This window comes from Puma concolor, chromosome C1 (genome assembly GCF_028749965.1).
Source record: "Puma concolor isolate L17-30 chromosome C1, mPumCon1.1.hap2, whole genome shotgun sequence".
Taxonomy (NCBI): Eukaryota; Metazoa; Chordata; class Mammalia; order Carnivora; family Felidae; genus Puma; species Puma concolor.
Window position 1 is genome coordinate 22,023,699 of NC_141674.1, and position 26,125 is coordinate 22,049,823.

Consider the following 26,125-nt stretch of genomic DNA (forward strand, 5'->3'; position numbering starts at 1 on the left):
CTGCTTACATTTTTCCCCCTTTTTATTTATGGCTTCATAAGAGCTCACTATGTATTAGGGAAATCAGCTCTTTGTTAGATGAATTGGAAATATTTTTTCCGAGTTTGACTTTTGAATTTGCCCAGAGTGTTTTCTGCTATGCAGAAACAGAAGGTATTTATGGAGGCAATTTATCCATCCTTTATTTTTCTTTGATTCTGGATTTTGTGTGGTGGTTTTTCTCACTCAGGTTTAAAACAAAAACAAAAACAACCTCTCATGGTTTATTATGCTATTTTCAGGACTTATATTGCAATCTTTGATCCATTTGGAATCTAGTTGTGTAAGGATCATAATATTCTTAAGAACTGGTAGGGGCGCCTGGGTGGTGCAGTCGGTTAAGCGTCCGACTTCAGCCAGGTCACGATCTCGTGGTCCGGGAGTTCAAGCCCCGCGTCAGGCTCTGGGCTGATGGCTCAGAGCCTGGAGCCTGTTTCCGATTCTGTGTCTCCCTCTCTCTCTGCCCCTCCCCCGTTCATGCTCTGTCTCTCTTTGTCCCAAAAATAAATAAACGTTGAAAAAAAAATTAAAAAAAAAAAAGAACTGGTACTAACCTTGGTGGTCTTATAGTCTGATCAGCCTGTTAATACAGATGGGAAAGAGAGCCCTGGCAGAGGGGAAATGCCAGTCTCTAAACCCTCTTCCTCCTCCAGAGTTCCCTAACTCAGGCAGTGACACCCTCCATCCAGCAAAGTGCTAAATAAAGTTCAACCTGCAACCACCACACCTAGTCTATCCTGTTGATTCTTCCTTCTAAATGTTGCCAGATGCATCTACTTAACTCCCACTGGCTAGTTCAGGCCCTGTCATACTGTTCACACATCAGGGTTTTTAACTGGGCTGTTACTTCTGTCTGCAATATGGTTGACTCCTTATTCAGGTCTCAGACCTTCCCAGCCCACCTTATCTCAAGTATCCCATCACTAGGATACCACTGTATTTTATTTGATTTTTTCACAGCACCTACCATACTCTGCAATTACCTTGTTTATTCACTTGTTCATGGTCTTTCTCCACTAGGATGTAAGCTCCGTGGTATCCAGGGCCAAGTTCTTTGTCTCTCTCCTACTGTATCCCTAGCACCCATGACAATGCTTTTCACATATGGGCATTCAAAACAGTTACTAAATGAACAAATGAATGATCTCTTACCTGAACTACTTTAACAGCCTCCTGATTCCCCTTTTTTCCTGCCTCTCCATGAGATACAGACTCAGGGAAATTTGAACTCTCTTCTGATTGACATGTTAATGATCACTGGAGCCAAAAAAATCAGGACTGGTATAGGGACCAGACAGGATCAGGGGACCTGGCTCCTAGTGTCAGATCTGCTGCCTGCTGTGTGACCTTGAGCAATTCACTTCACCTCGCTTGGCGTCTTCCTCTTCTGTAAAGTTATGATATTAAAATCTCAATGATAGAGGGAAGTTGCAAAAATCAAATGGAGATGTGGGTGAAAGGGTTTATACACTGCAAAGGGTTAAGGGCACAGGGAAAGCCTTCTTTTCTTTCAGGGAGTGCAAACATCCCCTTACCTCTGCCATGTTCCTGGATTTTCCTGCCTGCAAATGCAGGCAGATATTGTGCCAGGCCTAAGTCTCTCTTCTCTACCATTTCCAGCTGCTCTGGATGGGCCCAGTGTCTTACCCAGGGCATGGTGCCTACCAAGAAGCATGAGGCTGGCAGATGCAGCCAGGAGCTTTCAGGGGCAAGGACATGCGTGCCTGCGACACTCAGATGAACGCAAGAACCTTTTTCTTCTGGGCCTCACGTCTTTCCCTGAGGAAAGCAGGCTTATCTATCTCATCTCCCAAGACACAAAGCAGTCAATATTATGTCAATGGCTGTAGGTGGTGGCAGGGTGGATGCTCCCAGAAGACAACAAACAGGGAGCACCACAGTCATGAAGCCTCAGGGCGTCAGGTGTGCCCAAGCTTTTTGGTTTAGGAGGTAATGCCTGTTCGTCTTCTTTCAGTCTCCTGGAGCCAAAGGTTCCTCCCCCAGCCATTTAGAAAGGATTTTGTTTATTTAGTGGGCCAACAGAGCTGTCCCAACTCCACAGCATGAAAATGAAAAACAGCCTCCTATACTTGTAGAATATGGAAGAGATGATCCAGTTGAAGTCAGACCCTCTTTTGCCACGGTCTTGTCACAGTCTCCTTTCTCTGCTGGCCTCCTAGATGTTGGTAATCCTCACGCCGGCCTTTGAGATTTCTGCGGATTTTACTTGTCTGAAATTCAGAAGCCTGGGAATTTCTGACTTTATCTCTTCGTTTAGTGCCTCCCTTCTCCCAACTGTCCCCCAAACTGCTGCCAGAGGAATTGTTTTCCCAAAGCACAGTTCTCATCTTCTGGCTCAGAAATCTTTTGTTCCCTATTGCCCACAGGCTAAAGTTCAAATTCCTTAGTGGGGAATCACAGACAGCCGCAATTCAGTTTTTCAGCTTCAGCTTGATTGATTCCAATATAAATTGAATCATAGAATACGTTATCACTTATGGTTAGCTTCAGAGACAGCCCAAATTCTACAAAATTAAATAACACAGAGGCTTCTCATGTAAAACAAATCCTGAGGTGGGCAGCTGGGGCTTCTGGGTGCCAGGAACCCAGGCTTCTTGGATCTTGTCACTGACCCATTCTTAACATGATCAAAGACGGCTGTACAAATTCCAGGAATCAGGTCTGTGTGCCAGCCAGGAGGAAGATGGAAGGGGAAGAAACAGGTACAGGCTGGATGCTGGCTATATGTTAAAGAGGTTCTTAAGAAATCAACACCTACCACTTCTGCTTGCATCACAAGGGATGGACCTTGTCTGCTGCAAGGAAGGCAGGAAAACTATTTATTCCAGGCTACCATGTGCCTATGTAAAAACCACGTGTTCTTAGGAAGAGAACGGATATTTGGGGGGAAATGACAAGATTCTAACATAAATGCCCTGCCTCCATAATATATTTTGCTTAATCTGGTCCCTTAGTCTAGAAGGCATGTCTCCCTTCTCTGAAAAAACTATAATCATCCTTTAAAGCACAGCCCAGGGGTGCTGGGTGGCTCAGTCGGGTAAGTGTCTGACTTCGGCTCAGGTCATGATCTTGCAGTTCGTGAGTTCGAGCCCCGCGTCAGGCTCTGTGCTGACAGCTTAGAGCCTGGGGCCTGCTTCAGATTCTGTGTGTGTGTGTCTCTCTCTGCCCTTCCCCTGCTTATGCTCTTTCTTTCTCTCAAAAAGAAACATTTAAAAAAATAAAAATAAAGAAAATAAAGCACAACCAAATGTCACCTCCAGACCCCTAGAGATACTGTTCTTAGGATGTTTTGCACGGCCCTCCACAGGGTCTCTAACCATAGTGTTAGGAACCTTCCTCCATCGTGTCTATCTCCTCTGAGTCTGTACCAGGGGCTGCCCCCTCTCCATGGCTGCAGGCTCATCATTCCCCTAACCCAACACTGTGGACTCCTCCTGAAGAACGTAATTCTAACCGTTCATTCCTGTAGCCTTTGGGCAGCCTCCTCCACCCTCTCAGACGTTTTTTTCAAGGACAGAAGACAGGGGACAGGAGGGACTTGGGCAAGCTGGGGCTGATCCTGAGCCTACGTGCACAAGGTAGCAACTCTTATCAAGAGGACACGTGCAGACCTTCCCCAGCTCTGGGCTGAAGCCAAGTCCTTTTCTCCAGAGGACACACAAGATGCTCCCAAAGGCAAGAGCATTAGGTCAGGGGCCTACGTACGTGTCTGTGATAAGCCTGGGTGCCCTCTGGTCTTCTGAGCCAGTTTTCCCATATCACCCTGCTGCTGAAAACCCCTCTGTGCCTCGCCAGTTCTGAAGGGTAAGTCCTGAATTCTCGAACCTTCCTGCTCTGACCTGTACCCACAGCTCCCACCTCAGCCCTCACACTCTCCAACCTCAGGCAGCAGAAGCAGGCTTGTGCATGTGCTGCTGGTTCTGCTGGATGCACGTTTTCTTGCTTGGCTTTCACCATATGCTGTGGACGACACTTCTTCCACGAAGGCTTCCTTCAACCCTCAGGCAGAGTTGCCGTGTCTCCAGGGCCCTCTGGACACCTCTGTCAGAGGCCTCATTAGTATGCTGGGAAGGTTGGTCCCCTGCACTAGGCTAAGCAGCCAGAGGGCCAGCCCCTGCCTCCGCCCCCTCACAGGCATCCCTAGCCTCAGGCACACACTGGGTATCTAGTAAATACTCCTTGAAAGAGGCTCTTGAGCTAAGAGAAAGTAGGCCCGGTGACCAGGGAACATTCCCGAGTCTCTAGTTTTTTTCCATCAGGGTGAGTGGATCATAAGGGAAACACAAAAAGTCACATGATGTCAAACTCTTCTCTTTCTCTGAATAAAGCTACTCATTTTCAGAACCCACTTTCATGTCAGGAAGGCTCCCCTGACTCCAGGCCTAGGACAAGACCTCAGTTATGCCATCATAGCACTTCGCATGCATCTTCTTTAGCACTTGAATCACCAGGGCAGTGATTGTGGGACTGTTAGCTTAATTCAGGGTTTCTCAACAGTGGCACTATGGACATCTTGGGCTGGATCATTCTGTTGAGGAAGGCTGTTCTGTGCACCAGATGCTATCTGAGCAGCATCACTGATCTCTACCCACTAGATGCCGATCGCACCCTGTCAATTATGACTGAAAACGTCTGCAGACACTGTCAAACGTCCTTGGGGGTAAAATGACTTCAGGTTGAGAAGCACTGGTGTAACAACTATTTCCCCAGTTAGGACAGACATTCCAGGAGGGTGGTCCAGCCACCTGAGACCCCGACTCCTTGGCTCCTTAGCCTGGCATTCACCCTCTCAGGTAGCTGATCCTCCTCCCGTCCCACACGGAGCCCCGCACCACCCAGAATGAGTCAAACCTTCCTTTCTATTCCTCTGGGACAGCCTGGGGGTGGAGACTGCATCCTACTGGCTTTTGTACCTGCCAGTCCCCACCCTCACTTTGCTTTCAGGGTGGTCAGGAAATCATCGCTGGAGGACAAGTTGGAGGATGGGCAAGGGGGCTTCTTAATGCTGGAATGGCAGGTGCACAACTGAGGGTTCTTCTCGACAGGGATGACTTCTGTTGGTTTTGTGTGTGTCTGTTCTTAGGAAGTTCAGACTTTATTAGATACCCAGGGGCTGGCCCTGGCTGGCTTCACAACCCCCCTAGTCAGAGGGCAGCCTGGGGAAAGCTGAGGGCCCTGACCGAGGGGCCCGAAACCAGTCCTACCGATCCGTCTTCCCTCCCACCTCACTCTGGCTCCTATGCGATTAGCACATGGTCAGAATCTGCTTTGAAGACACGAAGGGCTGCATTGAGGCTTCCAAGGCACGCTGGTAGTCCTGCAGTGGGACCTCGGAGCAGGCAGGGGCCATGAGCTGGCCTCGGCTGATGAGACTGCACAGTGTGAGGATCAGCTCCTTGAACTGGGCTGTGGGAGGTTGGAGGAAGTCAGACGTGGAAACAGCGGCAAGACAGACCGTGGGCCACCCCCAGTGGCAGGAGCTGGCGCTGAACTCCAGGAAAGCCCGAGAGCCCAGGCTTGGCCATGGATAGGGAGGCTGTGGAGGCAAACCGGTCCCCGGCGGGGTAGGACAGAGGAGACGGGGAGCGGCCCCAGGAGCTGATGGGCAGGCAGAGTGGTGGCTACGAGGGCGCAGACCCACAGAACCTGACTGGGATGTGACTGGGAGTCCTGAATGGCAGGAGGGGCAGGATTACTTTGAGTCAGCTAGAAGAGGCAGCTAGAAGAGGCACAGGGAGGGGTGGGTGTGCCTGACGGGCCAGCTGGAGTGGAACAGACGGGCTTTGCTCAGGGAAAGGAGCTTTCCCTGAGAGCCCAGGGCTCCCTTAGAACCCTACGAGGTGAGGGGTCCCGAACATCCCCTCTTAGGGCCTGCCCCCAATATGGTCCAGGAAGATGGGAAGTGGCAATATGGTCTTGGCTTAGGCTGACAAATGTTTTTTCATAGACATCAAATCATGCAACATTCAACTCTAATCACGCCCCCTGTTGAAAGCGCTTCGGTGGATCTTCGCTTGCCTTTCAGGTAGAGTCTGAGCTCCTTAAGGTTTGCAAGGCCTGTCATAATCTGGTCGCAACCTATCTGGCCAGGCTCCCACCCTCCGCAATGGGCTTTTGCATGGGCTACTTTTCCGGCCTGAAGTACGCCACTGACGCCACCACTCTCCTCCCCTTCATCGGGGCGACTCCACGTGATTCTTCAGGCTCAGCTCGAGGGGTCACCTTCTGGGCAGCCAGCCCTCGAGAAGAGGAAGAGTAGAGTACTGGCTCAGGTTCTGGACTCGAAGAGAGTAGTTCACACCGTGGCTGCACCACTCCCTAGGTGGGGCGACTGGACAAGCTACCTAACCACTTTGAACCTCAGTTTCCTCCTCTACCACACAGGGCTAACGACGTCTAGGCAACTATGATATCCAAACTGAGATGGAAATAACTTGTGCAGACCCCAGGGTTAGGCCAGGCAGAACCTATCACTAGTAATGGTGGGAGCAGGATTTGAACCCAGGTGGGCCGGCTCCAGAATTTACTCCCTTTACGTGGCTGTCTTCCATGGCAGTTTTCCCCACTGGCAGCTGCTCAGGACGGGGACAGTGTCTGCCTTGCTCAGTGCCGCCACCCCCTAGGACTAGCCCACTTTCCCCCAATACCTATTTGCTGGCTGCGGCTGTGGCTAGAGAATATTTTCCTTTAAACTGCCGTGGTGCTGGGGAGCCAACCACCTCCCCAGAGCTCAGAACGGCCGGTCACTTCTGCAGTAGGCACTGCCCTCTCATGTGACCGTTCGCAATGGGGCCATCATCCACTCACCTGGACTGTGGTCCTTCTTCCACTGGGATAACCAAAAGCCTCGAAGTTTGAGATCCTTAAAAATGAGCTGGCTCTGTGGACACAACAAGGACGTACTGGGCTCTGAGGGCAAGCACTTCGAGTGATGCCTAAGGTACAGACCCGCCCACCCCCACCCTCCTGCCCAAGGACAAGGGCACCATGTGGGTTTGGACAACTGTGGTGTCCAGGTCTGCCTCCCTCACCAGCTTACCACAGAGGCTATGACAGGCTGCTTGGCCATTCCCCCGTAGGTCACCATGGTTCCCCCAGGCCTGAAGAGACCAGAGAGAATAGAGTGGGTAGAGACAGAGATAGAGCTCTTCTCAAACCTGCCGGAACACTTCTATTCCCACCCTGGTTTTGTTAAAAAAAAAAATTTTTTTTTAATATTTATTTTTGAGAGAGAAAAAAAGAGAAAGAGAGGGTGGGAAGAGAGAGAGGGAGGGAGGGGCAGGGAAAGAGGGAGACACAGAATCCAAAGCAGGTTCCAGGTTGTGAGCCGTCAGCACATAGCCCGACGCGGGGCCTGAACTCACGAACCGTGAGATCATGACCTGAGCCAAAGTCAGATGCTTAACTGACTGAGCCACTCAGGCGCCCCTCCAAGCCTGGTTTCTGAACCTTGATCTCAGAATCCTTGGGAATGTTTCAAAAACTACAGATTCCTAGGCTCGACCCAGACCTAACGTATCAGGAAGCAAGAACCTGTATTAAAGTCAACCAACAAACACGTTGCCAGATGACATGATGTTTAGCCAGGGTTGGGAACCCACCGATCTAACCACCCAGCCGGGCTTGGATGAAGTGTTACAAAGAAGCACGTTCTACTGAGAAGAGCTCAAGACCTGGCTCCCCTCCACTCCTAGATGTGTGGCCTTGGGCAGTGCACAGACACTGGTGCAGTGCAGACCTCTGCCCTCCGTCTGTCCGGACTCACCTGAGGATCCGTGAGGTGAGATGGCCATACAGATAAGGAACAGTGTGGGTGGGGAGAGGGAGGGCGGTGGGCAATTGCGTCGCTGCAGGAGGGGTCTTGCCAGGACCTGCTGTCTGACACCCACACCTGCCCCAGCAGTCCAACAGGGGAGAGGCTCAAATGATTTTTAAAAACTAATAAGCTCGGACTTCTGTGCTCCATTTAACCTGTGTTCCCTTCCCCACTCCCTGGCTTTTAGGAGTCTGCTGGTCAAGGATGATGGCGGGTGTGGACGTGGTGCTTTGTGAACTACAAAGCGGAAGCTGTTGCTGTGTGAGGCACGTAACTCTTTGTCCATGAGGTTTGTGGGCAGTTTGGTCTTAAGTTCCCTTCGCCTGACACTTGTCCCAGAAAGTAGCTCCTTTCTGGGATCAAGCCCTCCCCCCCAACTCCCCACAGCCTCTGCACTTGTTCTAATTTGAATAGCTGACGTTTACTGGGCGTTTTTTAGGTGCTGGGGCCAGGTCTGAGCATTTCCATGTGCACTGATGTGGTGAGTCGTCCCTGGGACCCCCAGGGAGCACTTTTATTGCTCTCATTTTACAGCGGGGAAAATGAAGCCCACCTCTGTCTGTATGGCGATTTGTGCATCACCTCAGTGTCTTTAGACGACCCTTCTGAGGCAGAAAGGGTTTCTATCCCCCCACTGTACACACGAGGAGACTGAGGCCTGGATCTTTTATGTAATGCCTAACTTTTCACAGGCCTACAGCTAGTAAGTGGCAGAGCTGGGACTTTCTGACTCCAGCGCCTACATCTGTAACTACTGCTCAAGGCTTCCTCCTACAGCGAGTGCCGCGGGCGTCACGGGCTGCCCTTGAGGCTGCCGAAGTAGGGCAGGAGGGGTGGACGCAGGAGTCACGAGAACTTGGGGTTAAGCCTGGCTCTTCCACTTCCTAGACTTTGGGCAAGGTAATTACCCTCTCTGGGCCTTGTATCAACGGGGATGGGCAGAGTATCCCCCCCTTTGGTGGTTGCGGAGGGGGGCGGGGTAAGTCAAGCACTCTGCACAGAGTCTGGTGCACAGGCGAATACTCAGCGATCACTATCACAGCTCTCTGACCACATGACCCATCTCCCCATCTAGCCTAGGAGTTCTAGAGAGTTCCTTCAGTGCCTGAGCCATCTCTGTGTCCCTTAGCTAGTGAGTGCTAGCAAGAATGTGTCAACCAATGTTGCTGAGGGGATTCTTGCTTTAGTTGGAAAGTTCCTCAGCTCAGGAACTTTATATATATTTTTTAAATGTTTACTTATTTTTGAGAGAAAGAGAGAGAGAGACAGGCAGAGCACAAGTGGTAGAGGGGCAGTGAGAGAGGGAGACACAGAATCCGAAGCAGGCTCCAGGCTCTGAGCTGTCAGCACGGAGCCTGACGCGGGGCTCGAACTCACAGACCTTGAGATCATGACCTGAGCTAAAGTCAGACGCTTAATCGACTGAGCCACCCGGGCGCCCCAGGGACTTTATATTAATGGCAAAAAGAATGGAAGGACACCCACTGTTAATATTGTCAACAATGCTTATCCCCCTTGGTGGTGGGATGATAGCTAACTTTCCTGCTTAATTTTTCCTTTGTCCTTTTTGGGGGAAGATTTTATTTTTTAAGTAATCTCCACACCCCACATGGGGCTCAAACTCACAACCTTGAGATCAAGAATTGCACCCTCCACCGACTGAGCCAGCCAGGTGTGCCCCATCCTTTGTACTTTTACATGCTTTCAAAATGCTTTGTAATAGCAATAACGTTACCTCTAAAATTAGAATCTATTTTTAAAAGCTAATAAAAAATTTAAAAGCTAACAAGCTAGGACTAAGTGACTTTTGAAAAGGCCCCTAGGTTATGAATCCTTAACTGTTCCCCTATCACAGAAAGCTTAGCCATCTACTTCTGGGGTCCCTTGGAAAAACAAAGCGGCTGGGTCTGTCGGTCACCTATAAAGGAACAGGCTGAGAAAGGAAGTGCCTGGATAACCAGGAAATGATGGCGATCCATTTCCTACCCAGGGTTATGCTGACCTGGCTTGGCTTGCGTTGCCCACTGGGATTGGGTCACTTGCCAGTCCTCCCAGCTACAAGCCCGGAGAGCTTGGGCCAACAAGACTTGCAGGGCCAAGGGACTTACGCTAAGTGTCGCAGCAGCTCTGTGGAGCTTTTCCCGCCAACACAGTTGAGAGCAAGTCGGGGCTGGGGCATGTCCTGGAAAATAAGGAACCTGTAGTGAGGGAGCTACCACTGTATGTGAGGGATTTCTTTCTTTAAAAAAAATCTTTTTTATGTTTATTTATTTCTGAGACAGAGAGAGACAGAGCATGAGTGGGGAAGGGGCAGAGAGAGGGAGACACAGAATTGGAAGCAGGCTCCAGGCTCTGAGCGGTCAGCACAGAGCCCGATGTGGGGCTCGAACTCACAAACCGCGAGATCATGACCTGAGCCGAAGTCGGTCACTTAACTGACTGAGCCACCCAGGCGCCCCTTTTTCTTTCTTTTTTTTTAAGTAGACTCCATGCCTAGTGTGGGGCTTGAGCTCACGACCCTGAGACTGAGAGTTGCATGCTCTACCGACAGAACCCGCCAGGTGCCCCCTTACTCGTGGGGTCTAAAGCTTGCCACAAACAGCACTTCCTTTCCACAGGTGCTGTGTCGGGGGTGGGGGGCAGTGAAGGAAAATGGGATAGTGTTGCCTTCACACTCTGCTCTGCAAGGACCTTTGCTTTATCAGCTTAATCCTGTTACGTTTTGGAATTTTGTTCAAAACTTCTCTCCTCTCTAGGAAAGGACAGACAGAGGGCACGTACATTCCTTTTCGAAGGAATCTAGGTCCCCCAAGTGTACTTCTTCTCTGTGCTCACAGCTCAGTTTGAGTTAGAGGTGCTGATCTGCCGCTCCGGAAATGTTCTTAAGAGGCAGGTGTTCTCGAGGGGGTGTGTGTGTGTTTGGTCACTCCTGGGTTCAGGAGAAAGAGGCTGAAGTTTGGTCACCTGTTAGGTATGCTGGGGGGTGGAGGTTCTAGAAGGTTAAGAGGCTGTGAGTTCAGAGAGACCTGGGGCCAGCCCTGACTCCACTTATAACTGTGTGGCTTTGGCGAAATCCTTTATCTCTTTGGAGACTTGGTTTTCTCATCTAGAAAAGAGAGAGCACCTGCTTTGTTGACCTTTTGTGGGGATTATCAGATACAATACAAAGAAAGGGCTTCAGAGACGTACTTCTTTCCTTTCTCTTCCTTCTCTGTGGCTCAGTTTCCTCAGGTCCTCTCCCAGCTCTGAGACTCACACTAACTGTATGGGCTGATGTGGCCTGCTAAAAATATTCAAAAGCACAAATAATCCAGGGTTTCTTGGACTTCGTCTGTCTCTACCGCCTCCCTCACAGCATCTGGGCACTTGATGCATGCCGTCCCCTGGCTGAGGGAATGGGTTTTGTCCTTCCACAAAGAGATGAAGGGAGGATTTGGAGAGAAGTGACGGGGCCAGTCCCAGCTTTTCTATCAGGTCAACTTTTTCCAGGGAGATGAGCATGGAATGAAGGCACAATGCCCCTCAGCCTACATACCTTAAAGAAATTTTTCATTTCATGCTTCCTTAGCTCCTCTTCTGTGAGAACATGCTCGGCCCCTAGACTCTTCAGTCTGTCAGTCAGCTTCTGGATGTCAGGCCTAGAAACCAAGCACAATCCACAGCCCTTAGTCACTCCTGCTGCCTTTCTCTCCCAGAGGCTCCTAGGACTCCTCTGCTATGGCTGTGAGAACATGAGTTTCTCTTTGTGGGAAGCTGGGATTGAGGGTAAGCCAGGCCCTACACAGGGGCTGGCTACTGGATTTCATCACACTCCAACACCTCTTGGCCTCGGTTTCCTCACTGGCAATACAGGGTGATTTCCACAGTCCTTGCCAGCTCAAAGGTGCTAGAAACCATCTGGCCCAGGGAGAAGTCATTTCACTTCCTGATTTTGTCTACTGAAATGACAAACTTCATTTCCTTTCTCCTCCTCTTTTCAAGGGGCTCTTCAGGGTGTTGTGCAAACATACTCCAGCCCAGGGGTGGCTCTGGGCCTCTTTGGCCACGGCAAACAGACTGATTTTTGTTAACACAACTGAGGGAATAGGGAAGGGAAGCGAGTGTCAACTCTCCCCCAGAGACTGGACTTCCACCACAGATATAGCCACGTTTGTTGACAGTGAGGCTTAAGGAAACTGGATGGCACGATGGAAAGAGAACAAGGCAGGGAACTAAGTCTATTACTGACTTGCTGGGTCTTCCTGAGCAAATGGCTTCCTTTCTCTGAACCTTGTTTCCTCACTGTAACACAGATGACAAACCTGCCCCATCTCCTTCACATCCATATTTAGTACAGCTCAAGTGCCACACAGATGCAAGGGGAGAAAGGGCCCCGGGTCAGACAGTTTACAGAAGGAATAACAAACATAGCTTAACAGATTCCCAAATATGAAGCGTGGCCTTGAAATCACGAGGTTATCACAGACACAAAAACTCTCAGCTGCTCAGCAAGGGCCGGCTTCAGCTCCTTCCTGCTCTCCTTTTACATTTGGGATATTCACTCATCCTATAGCCAGAGGCCAAGTGGGCCTCCTTTCCGGCGGCTGAAGGATCTGTCTGCGGGCTGCTTATGCACGGGCGCCATCTGGTGGACACAGGGGCGCTTGCAGGGATGCTGGGTGGAAAGGCCTAAGTCTCGTGCACTGGGATCAGGCCCCCCCACGCACCTGTCTCGGACCACATTGACGGTCCTCAGGCCCAGGGCTGCGGCGATCTGAATGACTGCTTGCCCCACTCCACTGTTGGACGCATTCTGGATGACACTGTCTCCTGTAGAGCCAGGAAGAGACCCAAGTCAAGTCCTGAAGACCTGTAAACAGGTCAAGTGCTTCCTGTCTGGGATACTATTGTAGGGCAAGAGATGGGAGTGCTCAGGCTCAGAATGACCCAGGACCTGGCTGCTGAGTCTTCTCAGATCTTGGAGTGTTGCTTACTCTTTTCCCAGTGACCCCCCCCCCCCACCTCCAAATTCCATGACACCCATGGTGCCTCCCAGGGCTTGGCAATTAAGAGTCCATACTATATGTAATTTAGATCCCACTGTGTAAACGATTTTATATTGTTCATCATCCTCTCGATTTTTATGCCCTCAAATCTCTTAGATTATTTCCATGGTTTGCAATGTTTCCCTCCTTCTCTCTTCCTTCGTTTTGAAATCCCATATACTCCTTGAAGCACAGCTCAAGCGCAGCCCCCTTCCCATCTTCCTTCTGTGTGCTCCTCTGGCTCTCTCTCCGCACATGGTGTGCCCTGTCTTATACTTGGTTGTGGACATGCCCATTTCTAGCAAGAGCCTGCAGCTTCCTGAGGACATGGCCATGCCTTATTCCCCCTTTGTGCTGCTCAGTAAGGGCACACTGCCTTGAAATGGGATCAATGCTGGAGAAACCCAGAGCTCCAGAAACAGCATCCTACAGATAGTCTGTGGTCAAAGCCCAGGCTTTGGAACTAGCCAATGGGGGAGGCAGCGTGGCATGCTGGGGAAAACGTGGGCTCTGAAATCAGATCGATCTGGTGTGAGTCCCGGCTTCCCCACTGGCTGTAACTGAATGACATGAGGGAGGTCATGACCTCCGTTTCCTTCGCATAAAACAGGAATCCTGGGAGTGCCAATCAGGATGCTCCGGATTAGTCGAATCCCACTGTGTCCAGGAAGGTGCTCTGTCACCCCTGAAATATGATCTGAAATGCAGGGATCTGGTGCTACAGACAGGGGATTTCCTGGAAGAAGAATGCCTATTCTCTGTAGGCAGGAGTCAGCTCACAGATTGTCATCAGTGGGTTATGAAATCAAGCTAGTGGGTTGTATGGGGCGCCTGGGTGGCGCAGTCGGTTAAGCGTCCGACTTCAGCCAGGTCACGATCTCGCGGTCTGTGAGTTTGAGCCCCGCATCAGGCTCTGGGCTGATGGCTCAGAGCCTGGAGCCTGTTTCCAATTCTGTGTCTCCCTCTCTCTCTGCCCCTCCCCCATTCATGCTCTGTCTCTCTCTGTCCCAAAAATAAATAAACGTTGAAAAAAAAAAAATTTTGAAATCAAGCTAGTGGGTTGTAAGCAACATTTTTTTTTTTTCAGTTAAGATTGAGGAACAGAGAATTAAGAAGAACACACTGCATCACACATAGTAAGGGCAAATACTGCTCCATAAAACTTTGGTTTCCGTTATATATATACTCATACATATATCTATGTACTGGATTACAGTGTAAAATGTAATTCTTACTATGGGTCAGTATGACAATTTAGTTTAACACTGATCTAGCCCAGACCACACCTGCCCTCAGGCAGGCAGGTGGAGAGATGCCACGGGCAACTGAGGTGGGGTGGTGTCAGAATACCCTGATGTCCACCACAACTGTGGCCCAAATTAGAGGTGGCCGGAGGGGATGAGACGCAGGGGACCAAAATGTCTCCTTAACCAGGACTGGTTTTCTCCACCAAAGCCTCCCAGGATCACCCTGGCACAGCTGGGAGAACCTGCCTTTCTCTTTGCAGGAAGCTGGGACTGGTTTTCAGCCAGCTACAAGCGTTAGTGGCAATCTAAGCTTATCGCGTTCCAACATCTCTGCCTCAGTTTCCTCACTGGCGTGGCAGAGCTAGACTAGGTGACTTCTATAGTCCGTGGACATGCATAGCGTGAAGGGTTAGGCCAATGCTGAGGTGGGTTCTATGAGGATCTTTGGAGGCCTCCTCCCAGCAAGACTGAGCCCTGCTCGCCCACAGCAGTAATCAGCCTTCACTGGCTTTTCCTCCTTTCCCTGGCTCCCTCTCCCAATCCTTCACTCCTGCTTCCTGGGATCACCCCCCCAGCAAACTGTCCACCCTCACTCAGTCCTTGCCTCAGGCTCTGCTTTCAGGGAACCCCAAATAGAACATCCGGCTTTGTCATTTCCTTGCTGAGTGATCTCGCCCAAGTAGTTTACTTCTCTGGACCTCAGTCTCCTCCTTTATGAAAAGGAAGAATAATAAAAGCAGCGCTTAATTACTGCGCTGTGTGCCAGGCCCCGCGCTGTTACACCGCAGTGTTCCAGCTAACCGTCAAAACCCCTTATTGTCCGTTTTATAGGTGAAAAATCTGATGATCTGAAAGGTCAGTTCATAGCGAAAGGTGATTCTGGTATTCAGACTGAGGTTGTCTGCCTGGGGCCTGAACTCTCAACCAGTGATACCAACCTCACCACACTGCTTTGAAGATTTAATGCAGTCACCGGGGTAACGCATGGGAAGGCACTTATGTGACCTGGAAAGTGCCATAGAAATGCTGAGTGGAATTACTCAGTTCAGCATTTTACTGAGAACACAGGCACCGTCTATCTTGTCTGGCTTTGTTGTGTCACAGACCTTAGCACAGCGCCGTTTCTGCTGAATGGCAGAATTCCATCCCAAGCTCTAGGGAATGTGATCCCTCAGCGGTTTTCCAGAGTGTTCTCCTCATGGGGTTCCAGCACACTTTCTAGGAACTAAGCTAACAAAACAAAAGCAGCAACCACACACTTGCCCAGGTTAGGGGCCCGTCTTCCTCTCGGCCCCTTACTGGTGAGCTGCCAGGGCCTCGGGGTCAGGATGTGGGTCACACCCAGTCAGGAGATCCCAGCCTGCTCCCCGCACCTGGCGGTTCCTACCTGGCTGCAGCTGCTCAAAGTCCATCAACATCCTGTAGGCCGTGCAGGGATTGACACTCAGGGTGGCGGCGCTCTGAAGAGGGATGTCACTTGGAACTCCGATCAGTGCTTCCTCGCTGAACACAGCCTCAGTCCGCCAGGTTCCTGAATCAGGGGATGGGGCCGGGGTCGTGAGAAAGGCTCTCTCTCCACAACTGGCCCCAAGACACCCTCCTCAGTAAATGGGCGCCTAAGACATCAGCCTTCAATTCAAGTAAGACTCAGGGAAAAAAGAAGATCTTGAAATCCTTTTGAATCTCTGAGTCCTCATGACAGCGATTTTGTTATTAGCGCATTAGTTCCATCAGATGTAGCTAAGGATCTGAAGCTACTGGATTCTGAGTAACATCACAACCAGGGCAAGAGAAGCTGCGAAAGCCTCCCTTTCCCTATTCGGTCCTCATTCTCCTTACGTAGGGCGCGTTGACCTGGGCGGTATTACGGAAAAAAGCATGAAAGTAGAGGTCAAAGGCCTAGCTTCGGGACCTGGTTTTGCTGGTCTGCTGGTGTGCGCAAATTACTGCGTTTTGGTTACCCTCAGGTGTAAATGATACTGGCCTCCTCCAAGAGCTGCTGCACAAATCAAATGACACAAGGGCAATGACAAACTCTTGTAAACTGGAGAGAAGTGACCATTAACCTCCAGGCCACGTTCTAGCTGCAGACAAAAGAATGGTAAAATGTCTGTGTTGAGAAGGCCCTTAGAGCATCGAGTTTAACCTCCTCATTTAACAGGGTAGGAAGCCAAGAAAGTGACTTGCCCAAAGTCACCCGACTAATCTGGGCGCCCCACCTACAGATACTTAGTGTGCACCACGTGCTCGGACAGTGTAGACGCGTTCCGTCCTTTCACGGAGTTTCATTCCAGGGGAAATCAGGCGAGAAACAGACAATTACAGTGGGGAGAATTCCTTGAGATGGGGGTCAGGGACAGCTTCTCTGAGGAGGTGCAGGCTAAGAGTTAAAGGGTACAGATGCCAAGAATGTCACTCACGGAGTACACCAAGAATGGTCTAGGAGAGGAAAAAGCATATGGAGAGGCTCTGAGGCAGGACAGACAGAAGATGGACCTAGGAGGATACACGCTGCGGGGCAGAGAGTGATGGGAAGGCAGGCTCGGGCCATGGCTGAAGTGGCTTGGACCACAGGAACGTCCCCCAGACTCACGATCCTGACCCACAGTAACCGTGAGCTATGCTGTCCCTCAGTACATTCACATATATAAATATGTACCCCTACATGTAACAGAAATCAAAGGCTCATGGGACAATATTTACCCTACTGTGTATGATATCCTGTTATTTTCTATTCTACTGTGACTGATTTTAGGGGAAAAAAGTGCCGTTTGCAACCCATTGGATCAATTTCACTGATGGGTCACAACCTGCATCTGACAGGTGCTCACCCATGCGGGCAGGATCCTGTGTAAAGCAGAGGTGAGGAGAACAGACTTGGAGACAAACAGACGTGATTCAAGCCTTGGCTCTTGGACCGTGCACTTGCTAGGTCGCCTTAGAGAAACTGTTACTGGCTTGGAATCTGGTGGCTGTGGTATCTTAGGGGCCACTCTGGAGCGTGTGCACCTGCCCAGTTGCTGGGATTCTAATGGTACCCTGGCTCCACAGGGTCAGGGGTGGGGTGGAGGGGACAGCCTAGGTGACTACTACTTGTGCCGTAAGTGGAGAGAGACAATGTGGGCTTTAGGGACCAGGTAGTATAGACAAGAGGCAGGAACACATTCTATTAAGAGCTGCACTGGTAGATCTGTGGCTGAGAAAATAAGACACTGAAAAACTGACGGGTTCCTCTGGAATCTAGGCGGTATCCTGGCATTTTTCTGGGCTTCACCCAGCCTGGTTTTCAAATCTTCACGGTCACCTTCGTCATCATGGCCCCTACTTCTCTTGGCCAACGTGTGCCGTGTCTACTCTGGCCAATCACCTAGTGTAGGGTTTTCTATGCATGAAATTAGGGGTGTTTTCTAATTTCCCTTAAAGGCACAACAATGGAGATTCAGAGCTTGACACAAATTTCTGGGGCCTGGCAGTCCCTAATCCTTCTAAAGAGAACCTGGGTGGGATGGGGGCAGCGCCCATGGTCAGCCCTGAGGGCTTTCAGGGTTCTAAAGTAAAAATCCTTAGACCCTGGAGTGGGGGACCTGCTTAAAACTCCCAGCTTTGCCATCCTGATTTGTGTGATTTAGAATTCTCATTTTACCTTCTTTGACACTAATGTCATTGTGTGAAGATTAAATATAATGATATTTGTACAGACTATCACCGTGCCTAGTACATAGTAGGTGTGTAATGTCTCTTGGTTTCCTTTTCTGGTCCTAAGTCCCATGCTCTAGTTCTCAGGATTCCTGTTCCTTGCTCTTGTGCAACTGACCCTTAACCATCTCCACTATCTAACGCAGGGGTCGGCAAACTGCGGCCGTGGGCCAAACCTGGCTCACCACCTGATTTTGTAAGCCAAGTTTTATTGGAACATAGTCATGATCACTTTTTATGTATTGTCCATGATGCTTTACGATGGCAGAGTTGAGTGTAGGCAGTTGGCCTGCAAAGCCTAAAATATTTACAAATTGGTCCTTTACAATTTCTTAAGTCTATTTATTTATTTTTGAGAGAGAGAAAGAAGGCCAGAGAGAGAGAGAGAGAGAGAGAGAGACAGAGAGAGCGCACAAGTGACGGAAGGGCAGAGAGAGGGGGAGACACAGCATCCGAGGCAGGCTCCAAGCTCTGAGCTGTCAGCACAGAGCCTGATGTGGGGCTCAAACCCACAAACCATGAGATCATGAGCTGAGCTATAGTCAGATGCTTAACCGACTGAGCCACCCAGGCACCCCATGAATTGGTCCTTTAAAAAAAAGTTTGCTGACCTTGATCTAATGTGTATAGAATTTTAATTCGCAATAATGGTTGTACGTATCCCTCAGCTGAGCTGCATGAATTAGTTGAGATATGCCAGCAACAATGGTTAGCTCCACTTTAGAGATGCAGAAACCGAGGCTCAAAGTAGCTGTGACTTAAACAAGGTCACCCAAGAGGGTGAAAGAAGATTCCCAAGCAGGTGCTCTCGCTGCCGCCCTGTGCTGCCTCGCGAGGGTTTTGAGGGTTTCCAATGAGAAAGTCAGTCTGCACGTTCTCTGGCCCAGTCTCCCTGGGGACTGGCGACATGTGGGAAAAAGCTGGCCATGGGCACAGCTCAGTAACATGAAGGATGACCAAGGTCTGGCCAGTTGAGGACGTATTTGTTTAATGGCTGCCACTCTTACCAAACTGCAGTCTTCACTAGAAGAAAGGCCATGTCTGTTCACTGCTATATCAGAGCCCAGCTCACAAAATGTTTACTAAATAAACAGAGCTAGAGTCCCGGTCATTATAAAGTCCTCTTGCTCTTTGGCACCTGGTGGGGAAGATTCCCCTTTTCTCTGGGGAGAATTCCCCGTTCTGGTTGACACCCACCTCTACAGGTGCTATTCCCTACACCCCTGGCAGACGTCCCTTCTTCTCTCCAAATCTAGTGACCGAGTTCTGTTCCTCTAGCTCCTAACTCCAACCTGTCTTCCCAGACCCATGGCACTGCCTTGTTCAGACCCTTATCAACTGAAGCCCCATCTGTTTAGCCACCTCCTTACTGGCTTCCTGCCTCTACCCTCTGCCTCTCCAGAGCATGCTCTGTGCTGCCCAAGTCTGGTCCTCTTCTTCTTCTTCTTCTTTTTTAAGTGTACTTATCTTGAGAGAAGAGAAAGTGAGGGGGCAGAGAGAGGAGCTGCCGGTGCAGAGCCCGACGCGGGGCTCAAACTCACAAACTGGAGATCATGACCTGAGCCAAAGTCAAGAGTCCGATGCTTAACCAAGACTGAGCCACCCAGGCGCCCCCACTCATTCGTAACTCTTCTTTGGGCTCTCCCTGACCATAGATGTCAGCCCTCCATGACCGGGTCCCCGCCTACCTCTATAGCCTCATCTCGCTTCTCCTACGTCCCCGCAGGGACACAGCCGCACCAGGCTACAGCAGCTCCGACAGTGCTGAGCCTTCTCCTGCCGCCGTACCTTTGCACATGCTGCACTGCTTGTCAGCGCTTCCTCACCTAGCCCACTGGCTATGCTTCTACTCAGTCTTCCAGACGGAGTTCAAGCACCACTTCTTTGGGAAGTCGCTCCGAATGCTCCCCGAGATGGGGGGCTCTCGCCTTCGTGTCCATCCTCTCATTATAGCGCTAACTAGACTGTTAACGTATTACGTGTTGTTTTTCCATTCTCGAGTTCCCCACCCCCAGCCAAGAACACTTTGAGGGCAGAGACTGTGTCTGACGGGGGCGGCCTCAAAGCACCAGTCCGTCGGCATCGATAGTGAATCCTGCAGCTCTCAGTTTGCTCAGATGGCGTGGCTCTTTCACGGCCAGGTGGGGCTGCAGGAGAGAGTGGGGCCATTCTTGGCAGCAAATCTGATCTCAAAAAAAAGAGCTTCTAATAGACTTATGTTACTGTTTTTTTCCTGCCTGGTACCTTTTTCTTTCTAGAACTGCTCCCTCCTCACCTCTGAGGCTGTCAACCACAAGGCCCCACCCTTTAAACCACAGAGGTGGGCAAGACGCTCCATTGAGGCAACTGGAATGACCCAACCCCATACTCCTGGTGTGGTTCTAGGCCATAAGTATCTTTACCACAAGTATTTTTGCCATATAACTAATTACGTAAGGCAATGTTGCTGTAAAACAAAACAAAACAAAAACTGGTTGACAGTTTGTTGGTTTCATCTGCTGGTTGACAGTTTGGTTTCATTTCTCCATTGACACAGTCCTCCTATTTCATATTATATCAACTTTAGCCCTTGTAACAGTCTAAAAAGTAGCATGGAGTTTTGAACCCACATTTCCCAGAGAACTTTGGAACGTCTATCAGTGGAAATGTGACAATATGTCAAAACCAGACAACAATGTGAAAGGCTTTCACAACCCGATACAAAGCCCAGTTACAAATGCGCACCCTAGTATTTGGAACCTGATCAAGGAAGACATTTTAGCAACAACAGCAACAACAAAAGTGCCATACTGATTGAGGAGACGAGTCAACAAGCACCAAAAAACCGTGTGATACTAGGAACAAAAGACTTTGAAGACAAGTGCTTAGGTACATTTTGTGGATCCACAGAATAAAATCAGTTATTTGTGTGTATTGCCATGAATCTACACTATACATTTTGAATGTACTGAAATAGTTTGTATTTTGCAGTAGTCTTTTCATTACTCATTTTGTGTTTGATGATGTCCTTTTTAGTGAATGTCCCTCTTTTATTTTTCACAATTTTGTCTTCTACAGCAAAATTGCCTGCGGCCAGTCAGTTATGCTGTGAAAAAACTTGCAGTTTAGATGGTGTGAAACTACTGAGTATGAAGGGGTTCATGGATGGGCAAAGACCCAGGCAGTGTCGGTCAGAGCCCTGCTGGTGGAGGGATATGGTTGCACTGGACAGATTGTGGAGGCCATGTTCATTTGTTCCCAGTTTGATGCAAACCTCAGGATGCTGGTGGCCATCTATGAAAGGTCGGTTTGAATCTCAGCTGCACCACTTGCTGGCTAGGCGATCTTGGGCAAGTTGCTTAATATTTAATATTTATCTCATATCTACCTCCTGTTGTGGGAATAACTGAGTCCATACATGTAAAGTGCTTAGAACAGGGCCTGGTGCAAAGGGAGTAGACAACAAATATTTGTTAATGCTACTATATCACTAGGTGGGGAGATCCTATCTGAGAACTAGCAAGAAAACACAATGAGCTCTGGTATCACTGGGGTTCCTGGATCCAGCTTTCCATCTCTTGCCCGTCCCAGTTCCAGAAATCAATTAACTTCTTTTATTGCAGAGCAAGTTTGCGTTGACTGTAAGTTATAACCCAAAGGGTCCTAACACCGTAGTTTAGCAGAAACAGAGTGGGAATAAGAGTTTGGTGGGTTCTCTTTCAGTTTGCTCTTTGGACAAGGGCTTCTTCCCAAGTTTCAGTTCTTCTTCTTCTTTTTTTAATGTTCATTTATTTTTGAGAGAGAGAAAGAGCGCGTGCACGTGAGAGTGGGGGAGGGGCAGAGAGAGGGAAACACAGAATCCGAAGCAGGCTCCAGGCTCCGAGCTGTCAGCACAGCGCCCGACGCAGGGCTCGAACTCACGGACCATGAGATCATGACCTGAGCCAAAGTCAGCTGCTTAACTGGCTGAGCCACCCAGGTGCCCCCTTAGCTTCAGTTCCTTATATGTCCAATGGGGTGGTTAGTGTCTTCCCTGCTTCCCTCTCGTGATTGCTGTCACGATCCTGTATATAATGTCTGTGCCTCAAAAAGTGTGAAGTGTTAAAGAACAAAACTCACCAACGACTCACCATATATCAAAGAAAACCCCAACTTCTTAGCTTGGCTTTTGCAGGGCTTCCCCCATGTGGCCCCACTACCTGTGTGACCTTCTTTATCACTTAAGCAGACTTCTGTGCGCAAATCCTCTGCCAAGGCTACATTGAGTGTCTCACTATTTTCCAAACCGACCTTTGGGTCTGCTCATTTTGCTCCGTCCAAATGCAATGATTTCTGGCTCATTTCCACCTCACATAATTCACCCGTCAAACGTCCATTCCAGAGAAGCCTCCTCTGTGAAGCCCCGATCCTTCCTTAAGACTCTCTCTCTCTCTCTCTCTCTCTCTCTCTCAAACACACACATTCGCGGGCACACAGAGGAGCCAGAAGTGTCCTCGGCTTCCTGTAAACTTGTAACATGTAACACACCCTTTATTGAAGTTACTAGTTTGGAGATTTCTTCAATTAAAATTTAACCTCCTGCAGGGCAGGGGCTGTCTTATTTGGATTTCCCATTGTACCATCTAGCGGGGATTTAGGGATGCAGGGATTCAGAGAATCACAGCTCTGATCAATACGGGCCCAAGGAGATGAGAGAACAGGTCGTCACCCCCAGAGCAGATGAAACAGACTTTCTGCTCTCCTTGTCCAGCTCCCATCCCTACTGGCAGTGGGTACATGGACTCAATAATAAATCCCGCATTGCTCAGTTACACTGAGCCAATGTGCAAACATTTCCAGTGTGGGTGAAATACAATCCGGAACAACGAAAGGCTGCAGACACCTGGAGAAACTTACCCAAACCGGCATTTGCTGGAATCACCCAGTCTCCTGGCTTCACCCCAGTCACACTGCTGCCCACTGCCACCACCTGTCCAACACCTTCATTCCCTCCAACAGCAGGCAGCTTGGGAAGGAGGCCATAATTTCCTAAGGGAGAAGAGCAGAGGGTCACCCGGTGAAGCTCGGGCAGTGAAAGAGCATGAACTTTAGAGTTGGATCTGAGCCTGATCTGGGGTCTGCCTTTGGCCTGCTGTGTAACTAACCAGCCTCTCTGAGCCTCAGCCTTTTCATCTGTAAAGGGGAAATACTTTTCAGCATTCGTGGTTATTATGGGGATTAGCTAATGTATGAAATGAGCCCAGCATATCGCAGGCACCTCACAGTGGTTGGTTTACTCCCCACTGCAATCTTCCTAACTCTCAAAAAGCCTCACATTCCAGAGAGGGGAGGCCAGAGAGGGCTTGCAGTCTGCAGATGGCTCATCTGGAGAACAGCTGCTGCTAATCACAGGAATTTCACACCCGCACCTGAGGAAGAATGGAATCGAGGAGGTGGCGGGCTAAGCAAAAAAGCCAATTAACATAAGCCACAGAAACCAAGGTTACCTTGGATCATATTTATGTCAGATGGATTGATAGGGGCCGCCAGCATCCTCACATGGACGTCTGATCCGCCCACAGCAGCTAGCTCCAGGTCCTTCAGTCTAAGCACAAAGCCAAAGAGAGAGATGTTAATGTCACCCAGGATAGACAGGGCGTCTTTTGCTCAAATCATCTCCCCAAAGTAGGTCAGGGTGGCCAGATTTTTGAGCTGCCATTGTGTGGCCGGGAATTAAGGTTGTTAGAAGAGAGAAAGGTGCTGTAAGGAATTAGCACAGGCTACAGGTTAACTCTCTCACTAACTGCAAATGGAAAATCTCTAGCGCCCTCTCAATACCACTGCCCGTTCTGGGACAGAAAGCAGTGAGACCTTCTGCTGGCCTGGATTAGCCTTGTGTTTTCCAAAACTTGCTTATCAGAATCACCTGGTGTGCTTATGCATAATGTAGATTCTCAGGCCCCAGCTCTGACCTAGTGAACCAGAATCTCAAGATAAGGGATGCCCCGAGTGGGTCTTATAGACAGCCGTAACTGAGACACAGTGGGCTAGCTTATTTGTTCTCTGCTTTCTCTTTCTTTTTCTTTCTTTCTTTCTTTCTTTCTTTCTTTCTTTCTTTCTTTCTTTCTTTCTTTCTTTCTTTCTTTCTTTCTTTCTTTCTTTCTCTTTCCTTCCTTCCTTCCTTTCTTCCTTCCTTTCTCTCCCTCTCTCTCTCTCTTTCTTTCACACATTTCTGTTAGTTGCAGAGCAGGTGAAACAGAGAGATGCCCTTTGTAGTTCAGGAAGAACTCCCTGGGTGACTGTGATCCACCCCCTTGAGTGATGTCCCTTTGGGCCCGAATCCTGGTCAGAAAGGATACTGAAAGGAGAGCTGAGCCATAGCACTGCCAAGAGCCTCTCCCATTACAGGTGGGATTTCTAGGTGGTAACACTCTGTTCATGGTGGGCCCTAGGCACCATGGGACTAATGTCTTTATGCATTAGAGCTTTGGTTAATGGGTTAAACCTGCTAAAGGGCTGGTGGCAATGTCCATGTATTATTTTTATTTATTTTAAATGTTTTTTTTAAATGTTTATTTATTTTTGAGAGGGACAGCGTGAGCAGGGGAGGGGAGGAGAGAGAGGGAGACACAGAATCTGAAGCAGGCTGCAGGCTCCAGGCTCATTGCCCAATGCGGGGCTCAAACTCACAAACGGTGAGATCACGACTGAAGTTAGACGCTCAACCGGCTGAGCCACCCAGGTGCCCCTTATTTTTATTTTTTATAAAAGGAGACCTTCTGGGGCTGAGCGAGGAGCCTGCTTAAGATTCTCTCCCCACCTTCCCCCGCCCCTGCCCCGCCCCTCCCCTGTGCATGCTCTTGCAAGTTAAAAAAAGAAAAAAAAAATAGGAGACCTTCCACCCAGAAAGCACTGATCAGTGTACAAGACCAGTGGGTCTTGGTGACTTTTTAATTACCAGGGACTCCTTTATTTCTCCACACCAAGACTTCATGTTCACAATGTTTTCCTTTACCCAGATGTACTTTTTTGGTGGTTTATTTATTTTGAGAGGGAGAGAATCCCAAGCAGATTCCGTGCTGTCAGCGTGTGGAGCCTGATGGGGCTCGATCTTATGAGACCTGAGATCATGACCTGAGCCAAACTCAAGTCAGACGCTTCATTGACTGAGCCACCCAGGCACCCTGTCCTCTACCCAATGTACTTGTAATAATTCTCATTTTTAGTTACCGAAGGCACATATAACTGCCACACAGAGGTTCTTAGCATTAGGCAACAGTGTTACTGAACTAGGCTGATATAACCCTACCCACTTCTGGCAGAAATCTGACCTTTTAATTATACCTGAGGCTCCATTGGAGGTAAAAGTGTGATTTTCAAGAAATGCCTTGTATTAATAGAAGCAATAATGGTGGCAGGTATTTATGTGGTATTTGTAATATATCAGGTCCTGTGCTAAGGGATTTAAATACATGATCTGATCTAAGATACAATTCCCTTGTGAGGAAAGTATGAATAGTCCCATTCGGTCAAGTAGGAAATGCAGGCTCCTGGAGATTATGAAACTTACACAGGGGGAGATAACCGGTCAGTGGCAGGGCTCCCCTACTTCCCAAGTTGGCACTCCAAATTACTGTGCTCTATTATTAGAATCCTGAAAATAGCCTGGGAACGCCCCTGACTGCCTACAAGGACCCCTAGCGACCTAAGGGGCTCAATCTGGGAATCCCTGTCCCGGACTATGACCAAAGTAAGACAGACCATGCCTTACCATGACTAAGAGACAGCTGCAAAAAACTGGATTAGAGACACTCTATAGAAAATAGTTAACTAGGAAGGAGTTAGGACCAAGGCAGGGAGAAAAAAGAAAGGGCTCTTTTTGTTTAGGTGCTTATTAAGGAATGTATGTATTTATACACAGCTGGAGGAGGGGGGAGTCCTTATAATCATCATCATCATAATAAGTACTGTTTGAGTGCTTATCAGTGAGAGAGACACTAGGCTAAGTGCTTTCAATGCCAGCTTTCTACCATTATTCTGATTTTATGGCTGAGGAACAAAGGCACAAAAGAAGTAAATAAATTATTCAAGGCCACCAAAAGTAGTAAGTAAGTGGCTGATCTGATTTGAACCTAGTGGTCTGATGCTAGAGAAGCCAGATGGTAAGGGGCTAAGCAGACCAAGCAGAGGGCAGCATGGTGTAGAGGCCTGGTCCTTGCTGGACCTGCCTGGGGAGACAGGGAGGGGTTAGCAGCAGGCAGAACAGGGACCATCAGCCGGACAGTGATGCTTCTCTACGAACACAGAGAACAGATGTGTAAGCC

General features: G+C 49.3%; 1 protein-coding gene across 3 annotated transcripts in view; it reads right to left on the minus strand.

Moving 5' to 3' along the window:
- The window catches only part of MECR (mitochondrial trans-2-enoyl-CoA reductase), a 38,183-nt gene that overhangs the window by 1,275 nt on the left and 10,783 nt on the right, over positions 1-26,125 (minus strand). Inside the window, exons 2-10 of one of the 3 annotated variants that reach the window (XM_086716244.1) lie at positions 23,309-23,406; positions 22,719-22,850; positions 15,535-15,678; positions 12,583-12,685; positions 11,412-11,514; positions 9,985-10,058; positions 7,100-7,160; positions 6,868-6,940; positions 5,133-5,466 (exon numbers count right to left, since the gene is read on the minus strand). In XM_086716244.1, the coding sequence (XP_086572370.1) occupies positions 5,306-5,466; positions 6,868-6,940; positions 7,100-7,160; positions 9,985-10,058; positions 11,412-11,514; positions 12,583-12,685; positions 15,535-15,678; positions 22,719-22,850; positions 23,309-23,406 (949 nt within the window). In that variant the 3' untranslated portion in view covers positions 5,133-5,305. Of the gene's footprint in view, positions 1-5,132; positions 5,467-5,981; positions 6,336-6,867; positions 6,941-7,099; positions 7,161-9,984; positions 10,059-11,411; positions 11,515-12,582; positions 12,686-15,534; positions 15,679-22,718; positions 22,851-23,308; positions 23,407-26,125 lie in introns of those variants that run through there. The other 2 variants (XM_086716245.1, XM_086716246.1) reach the window with 2 other exon arrangements.